General features: G+C 45.3%; 1 protein-coding gene across 1 annotated transcript in view; it reads left to right on the forward strand.

The window, feature by feature from the left end:
• The window catches only part of LOC103397082 (EGF-like repeat and discoidin I-like domain-containing protein 3), a 100355-nt gene that overhangs the window by 15939 nt on the left and 76205 nt on the right, over positions 1-8211 (forward strand). The window contains exon 2 of the mRNA XM_008335327.1: positions 187-315. Coding sequence (XP_008333549.1) covers positions 187-315 — 129 coding nt within the window. The remainder of the gene's footprint in view (positions 1-186; positions 316-8211) is intronic.

Raw genomic sequence — 8211 nt, forward strand, 5'->3', positions numbered from 1 at the left:
ACACTCTGTATATACTATAAACTTCATTTCTCTTCTTAAATAACACTGTGTATATATATATATATATATATATATATATATATATATATATAAAATCATAATAAATTACGAGATAGATTTAATACTTAATGCTTCAAAAAGTGATAAGTTGAAACAGGGATCTCAACATTTTTTTTTTCTACACAGGACCTTGCCATCCAAACCCCTGCCACAACAAAGGAACATGTGATATCAGTGAGACCTTCAGGGGCGACACCTTCATAGGCTACGTCTGCAAGTGTCCACCAGGGTTCTATGGAGTTCACTGCCAACACAGTAAGCTTGTCGGAACACATCTATTTAATTCCTTTAAATTAAATGAGAAAGTGAAACGTTTAATTTGTGGTGCTTTAAATTCTTTATTTATCAGGCAAATGAAAACAATGTGTCTAAATTAAAATGCTATTTGTGTCCAATTTAATCATTCCCACCATCACTATTGTGTATTGCATCAGTTCCTAAATTTGTTTCCATGTATTAATATGTTCTGTGCCCTTGTGCATGTTCAATAAAGATTCAGGTTTGTAATCAAAGTAGAATTTGAGCAATTATATTAATATTTAGCTGATTTTCCATTTTTTCTGGCAATACAAAAGGATAAACAATGTACATGAATCTTGCTGTACATGATCCTTTCTTATCGTTTGCTACCATGTCAGGTTAGCATGGTCGATGCTATTTTTGGTAATTATGTGACTGATTTTTAGCCTTGATTCTGAGCACAAATAATAACCTTGAATAGTGAATGGATGTTTAACATCAGACAGCAAGTAAATCACTGTTTAAAGGACATGTTTAGCAGAACGGTTGTAGGTGTGTGGAGAAAAGAATTGCTGAAGTTGCTTTCTTTTGTTGGGCGTGCTCTTAATAAAGGTTAGTGTCAGAAGTTTTTTTTGCTGCCTCTGCGATGATGCCTTCGATAGTCCAGGAGTGTTGTTCTCACCCTAGTACAATTTACACCATGTGTTTAAAATGGGTCTGAACTATACAGCCTGTAACCAGACACGAGGGGGATCACAATCGTGTTCTGCAATATATTCTGAGGTGCAACAAGTGCATTTTGCTGTTTTAGAGCATATTGGCTTCAGAATAAGTCCTGATGTTGTTTTTTCTACAAAACAATAAAGCCTTTTATTGATTTCTTCTGAAATGTTACAACAGCTAAGTTGTTTGATTTGATAACTGTTCATAGCGTCTCCAGAGGGAAACCGCTTACTTTGTCCGCCAAATGACAAAGTAAATATTGAAATGAGGTTGAAGAGTTCTGTTAGGCAACTGGACGTAAAATTTTCTCAAAGAAGACGTTTCACCTCTCATCGAAGAGGCTTCTTCTGTTCTAACTGGTGGTGGGGAGTATAGCAAATATATACTCTGGGTGTGAAAGAATAAAGCTACTTCAGCTTCCCCCTGTTGGGTGGGGCGTTGGGGTCAGCTGGGAATGTCACGTCTCTTGTTGTGTAAGACTGAAGAGAATCTTGTGGGTATTGTTCCTAAGAGAGCCTTGTATGTTGGTGATAGGTTGTGTCTTAGCCCACCTCCTCTGTTGAGTGATGGTTTTTCCAGGTTGACAAAAATGGCTTCTTTTACCCCTCTCTCAAACCGTCTGTCTTACCTGGCCAAAATGTGAACATTGTTGTCCTCGACTGAGTGTGTTTTGTCTTTGAGGTGTATGTGAACAGCTGAGTCCTGTCCTCAGGAGTTGGCCCTCCTGTGTTGAGCCATGCACCTGTGTAGCGGTTGTTTGGTCTCCCCAATGTACAGGTCTGTACACTCTTCACTGCATTGAATGGCATAAACCACATTGTCCAGCTTGTTTCTTGGTGTCTTGTCTTCTGGATGAACCAGTTTTTGTCTCAGGGTGTTACCGGGTTTAAAGTGTACGGGCATCTGGTGTTGGTTAAAGATCCTCCTACGTTTTTCCGAAACTCCTGAAATGTATGGAATGACAACACCCCCCCCCCCCCGGGTCCCCCCCAGGTCTTAAGGGCTGTCCTAATGTGTCCCTGTTCTCTCATCTTACCTCTGTTGGTGGTGGGAATGGTGTCTGCCCGTGACTGTAGGGTTCTGATGACCTAATTTGTGCTCCAGTGGGTGGTGTGAGTCAAAACGGAGATACTGGTCGGTGTGAGTTGGTTTCCTGTACACCTTTATTTTAAGATGTCTGTCCTCTGTGATGTGAACCGCACAGTCCAGGAAAGCAAGGCTGTTGTTTTTCACATCTTCTCTGGTGAACTTGATGTTCCTGTCCACCGCGTTGATGTGAATTGTGAAGTTGTTGACCTCATGGACCTTGATTTTGTCTTCCACATATTGGAACCAGTGGCTGGGCCTGCTTGCGTATTTATTTTTTTTAAAATGGTACCAAAGCATCAAACAATGTTTTTTTTTTTTTTTGCATGTCAAGTGCAAGGAGTTATACTTTCATGTCGTGCATTCTGTGCGTCTCACTGCACCGTGTATTTCTACTAATGAGTTGGCTGAAATCCAAAACACCCTCAAAACAAAAAACACATTGTAATCCTGACTTTATTGATCCAATTAGAGCTTCAGAGTTCTTCCTACATTGTCTTAGAAGTAATCCCATTGTGAGCATGAAGCCTCGACAACAGGATGTGATGTCGATTTGTTGTTTTTTTGGTTGTTGTTAGGCCCCTTATCTCTTTAGAGATGTCCTGTGAGTTGGCTATGTGGTAAGGTGTGTTTCCAACCAATGGTGAAAGGATGAAGGCCAGGTGTTTGGCGATGTTATAAGTGACTGAATTGATGCTGCTGATGATGGGTCTGAGTCGAGCTCCTTCCTTGTGGATTTTGGGGAGACCATAAATACGGGGAATGGCTTTTCCCGGATGTAGCCGGTGGTACAGTGGTCTATCAATGGCTTTATCCTTTTCCAGCTGTTGGAGGCAGCTGATGACCTTCTTTTTGTAGCTGCTGGTGGGATCTTGTGGTGGAAGGTGTGGAGCTCAATGTCAGGTTCCTCAAGGAGCTCCCAAGTGGTGTTCTCAAAACAGTCCTGCAGGGACAGTGTGGCCTCATCAATCCAGCACTGCATGGTCTTGTACTGTGGCTTAGACCTGCAGATGAGGGGCTTGTAGGCTGGTGTAAGGAATAGGGAGAGATGGTCTCAGTGTCCGAGGTGGGGGGGGAAGCGTGCTTTATAGGCTCCAGGAATGTTGGTATAGACCTGGTCTAATATTCTGTCATTTCTAGTTTTAATGTCCACATTCTTGTAGAACCTGAGGAGCACAGTTTTTAAATTGGTGTAGTTAAAGTCCCCAGTCACGATGAAGAAGAAGCCCTCTGGGTGTTCGTTCTGCTGCCTGCTGATGCTGTCATGCAGCCTACTCATGGCTACATTGGCATTAGCTTGTGGGTGGATGTACACAGCAGCTACAAACACCTGAGCGATGTCTCTCGGCAGATAAAAGGTCGACACTTTAACAGTAGAAACTCCAGGTCTGGACAGAAGTGTCTCTCTATGACAGCGGCTGTGCACCAGCTGTTGTTGACGTAGACACACACACCCCCTCTCATCTTACCGGAGTCTGATGTGCAGTCTGCCCGGAAGATTGTGCGTCCAGCTAGCTCCACAGCTAGGGCCAGGATGTTTTCATGCAGCCAGGTCTCTGTTATTACTGTGATGCAGCTGTCTATATGGTTGTTAACGTCCCAAAGTTTCATTTCGTCCATCTTGTTAACTAGAGAGCGAACATTGGCGAGAAAACACTTAGAATTGCTGGTTTATGCGGTGTAGCGGTTAGCCTAGCTCTGATGCCAGGTCGTTTACTACGCTTCAGGCGTCTTTTGCAGCGACACCGTCGCCTCCTCTCTGTCCGTTCTCGACGGCATATCCTCTCTGGAAACGAGTCGAACCCCTCCGGGGTCCAGCCGGTCCAGTGTTGTTTCAGGTTGATTAGTTTGGTTTGAGTGTAAGTCCTTCTCAGTGTGTAGCTGCTAACACAGGAGGGCTGGGTTGTGCGTCTACACGCACCGCCATCTTGGATCACACTGAGTCTTGTTCACTCACAGAAGAGAGAAAAAACAAACAAACAAACAAACAAACAAACAAACAAACAAAAAACAAATAAAGGATCATGACTTGTGGCGCTTTGGCCCAGAGGCAATGTCTCTGTCATTGGTGTGGAACCCAAGGGTTCACCTTCTGAGAAAGATCGAATCCCGGGTAGGGCAGTTGGTACCTTGGATCATGACTTTCAGGAAACTTTTTCTGTTAGATAGGACTCTAAAATATGCTGTTAGTTCATACCCCAGTTTCCTAACACACAAAGAATCAAATAAAAATCAAATAAAGAATCAAATACGAGATCTCAAAGTTTAAAAGTTTTACTTGCAGCAAGGAGTTCAGAACAATGGTTACATTCAGAACTGCACTGAGGAACTCTGCCATGAATGCCAGCTTTGGCCACTGTTTTTCTTACAGTAGACTCATGAACACTGACCTTAACTGAGGCCAGCGAGGCCTGCAGTTCTTTCGATGTTTTTCTAGGTTCTTTTGTTCCCTCCTGGATGAGGCGTCGTCGCACTCTTGGAGTAATTTTAGCTGGCTGACCACTCCGGGAAAGGTTTGCCACTGTTCCCAGTTCTCTCCATTTGTGGATAATGGCTCTGGCAGTGGTTCGCTGGAGCCCCAAAGCCTTGGAAATGGCTTTGTAACCTTTTTCAGACTGATAGATGTCCATCACTTTTTTTCTCATTTCTTCTTGAATTTCTTTGGATCGTGGCATGATGCTCCGATCTTGTAGCCCTCACAGGAACCCCGGAGCCATCCATTCCTTTTGATCTACATGACCACCTGTGGTTGACTGGACTTTATGGCTCCGTCCACTTCCCTTGTGATAACCCCCCACTCAGCAACGAAAGGTTCTTCCAACACTGCTGAATCATGGAACAGCAGTACCACATAGTGGCGACTGCAGGCATCACATGATACAAGAACAATAATATGATTGGCCACAAGAGGCCAAGCCTCTCTCTTCCATTGGCCTACAAGATTTAAACACACACCCGGGAAGTCAAAAACCACTCCCCCCACACAGGTATATAAGCGTAAACAACTAATGATACTTTGGAAGTTGTTCTTGAGAGGATTTATGTATTAACTGTTGTATGAGATTCCCTTGAATACTTCTCCAGTCGTTTATTTTGCTTTATTGTTGGACCTGTTTTGTTTGACGTTTTGCTATTAAAACGAATCAACCATCTACCGGCTGCTTCCATTCCTCCAACTGGTGCTGTAATCCGGATCAAAATATAGCAAGAATCTTTCACTTGGCAACCGGAGTACACAGTACAAAGTACACAGCTTGTAGGCCATGAGTAATAACTTGTAGTATGTCTACACACATATGTATATAGATAGTGCAGAACAGACATATATATAAACTAATGATAAATATACATGTGAATAGTTCAGTTCAAAAGTGCGTTCAGATAAACTATAAGGTAAATATAAATATAAACAGTATGGAGTGACAAATGTAACAGGATGGAACAAATATAAATATAGGCAGTATGCAGTATGGTACAGTAGTATAAACTAATGGTAAATATGCATGTAAATAGTTCAGAAGTGTGTTGGGGTAAACTATAAGGAACATAAACAGTATATAATAAACAGTAATAGTGCTCGAACTGATTCACTGAAATTGAACAGGAAATATTGCACAATGATATTGCACTTAATTGCTCAGTAATCTTACACAATAGTATTGCACCTGATTTTTTCATTAAAAGACAGACTGTTGGTAGTTATGGGTATTTAACAGCCTGATGGCCAGGGGAATGAAATTAATCTTGTTGTTCTGTTGCGAATGCTGCGGAACCTCCTGCCTGACGCCAGCAGGGTGAACAGACCATTGTGGGGGTGGGTGGGGTCAGAGTGAACTCAGTGAGCTCTGGCGAAACAGTGTCTGTATGCTACTTCCTGGATGGGGGGAAGTGGAGTTCCAATGATCTTCTCCGCTGTCCTCACTACTCTCTGTAGAGACTTCCAGGCCTTGCAGCTGCCGTACCAGATGGAGATGCAGCTGGTCAGCAGGCTCTCGATGGTCCCTCTGTAGAAGGTGGAGAGGATGGGAGGGGGGAGGGAGGCCCTTCTCATCCGTTGCAGGAAGTGCAGGTGCTGCTGGGCTTTCTTCACCAGGGAGGTGTTGTATGGTGACCAGCCAAGGTCGTTTGTGATGTGCACCCCCAGGAACTTGGTGCTGCTGACGACCTCCACCGCTGTGTCATTGATGAGTAGCGTTAGCGGTTGGTGTTGTGCCTGGGACGACAGTCATGGGTCATCAGGGTGAACAGCAGAGGGCTCAGGACGCAGCCCTGAGGGGAGCCAGTGCTCAGGGAGATGACACTAGAGGTATTGTTGCCCCCTCGGACAGACTGGGTTCTGTCAGTGAGGAAGTCCAGCAGCCAGTTGCATAGGGGGGTGTTAAGCCCCAGGGCCCCAGTTTGCATACCAGGTCCTGGGGGATGATCGTGTTGAATGCTGAGCTGAAGTCCAGAAACAGCATCCTTACGTGGGTATTCTTTCCCTCCAAGTGCTCCAGGCTCAGGTGGAGAGCAGTGGAGATGGCCTCCTCAGTGGAGCGGTTAGGCTGGTATGCTAACTGGAACGGGTCGAATGATGGGGGCTGTATGGTGATGATTTGGTCCTTAACCACCCGCTCGAAGCATTACATGATGGCGGAAGTCGTTAAGGCATGCGATGGTTGCTTTTTTTGGCACTGGAATTATGGTGGCTGACTTGAAGCATGAGGGGACGATGGCCTGGTTCAGTGACGTGTCGAAGATGTCAGTGAGCATGTGGGCCAGCTGGTATGCACACTCCTTGATCCTGGGATGTTGTCAGGACTTGCCGATTTCCATGCGTTGACTTTTCTCAGAGCTCTCCACACAGTAGTGGTTTCAAGCCTGAGGACCTGATCGTCGGGGTGGGGGGTAGCTTTCCTTGCTGGTGTGTTGTTCAAAGCTTCGAATCTTCCGAAGAAGTTGTTGAGCTCATTGAGGAAGTTGATGTCATCCTGGCAGGGTGAAGGTGTGGTTTTGTAGTCTGTGACAGACTGGATTCCCTGCCACAGTTGTCTGGTATTGCTGGGGTCATGGAAGAAACCCTGGATCTTCCGACTATGGACACGCTTTGCATCCCTGATGGCTTGGTTCACGTTGGCTCTCGCTAATCTGAGTGCCACTGCGTCACCAGATTTGAAGGCTGCTATACGTTCCCTCAGTCTCGTATGCACCTCCTTGTTCATCCATGGTTTCTGATTGGCCCGTGTTATTATTGTCTTTGTTACTGTGACCTCCTCCATGCACCACTGGATGTAGCCAGACACTGATGCAGCATACTCTTCCACATCTGTGTGTTGACTGTCCGTTGCAACCTCTCTGAACTTGTCCCACTCAGTGCATTCAAAACAGTCCTACAGTGCAGACATAGCTCCCTCAGGCCACACTCTTACCTTCTTCACAGCAGGCTTTTCTCTGATGAGCAGGGGCTGGTATGCTGGAATTAGCATAACAGAGAGATTGTCTGAGAAGCCGAGGTGGGGGCGGGGGGCTGCTCTGAAGGCCTTCTTGATGTTGGTGTAGACCAAGTCCAGTGTATTTCCCCCCCGTGGTTGCAAAATCCACATGCTGATGGAAGTTAGGAAGAACAGTCTTCATATTGGCTTGGTTAAAGTCCCCAGCAACAATAAAATCTCAATCTCATATCAACAATGTCACCCGATCCACCTATTTCCACTTACGCAATATCAACCGCCTCCGCCCCTCCCTCACTCCCCATACCACTTCCATCCTGGTTCACAGCCTTGCCACCTTGACTATTGCAAATCCCTCCTCTTTGGTCTCACCCACAAGTCTCTTCATAAGTTGCAACTGGTCCAGAACTCAGCCGCCCGCATCATTACTAGAACCCCTTCCATCCACCACATCACTCCTGTCCTGCAACAGCTTCACTGGCTCCCGATCAAGTTCCGGATTAACTACAAGATCCTTCTGCTCACATTCAAAGCCATCCACAACTCTGCTCCACCATACATCTCAGATCTTCTTCATGTCGCTGTTCCCTCCCGCTTCCTCAGATCGTCCTCCTCCATTCATCTGACTGTCCCCTCCGCCCGTCTCGCCACCATGGGGTACAGAGCTTTCAGT

The sequence above is a fragment of the Cynoglossus semilaevis genome, chromosome W (genome assembly GCF_000523025.1).
Source record: "Cynoglossus semilaevis isolate Cse_v1.0 chromosome W, Cse_v1.0, whole genome shotgun sequence".
NCBI classification, from domain to species: Eukaryota; Metazoa; Chordata; class Actinopteri; order Pleuronectiformes; family Cynoglossidae; genus Cynoglossus; species Cynoglossus semilaevis.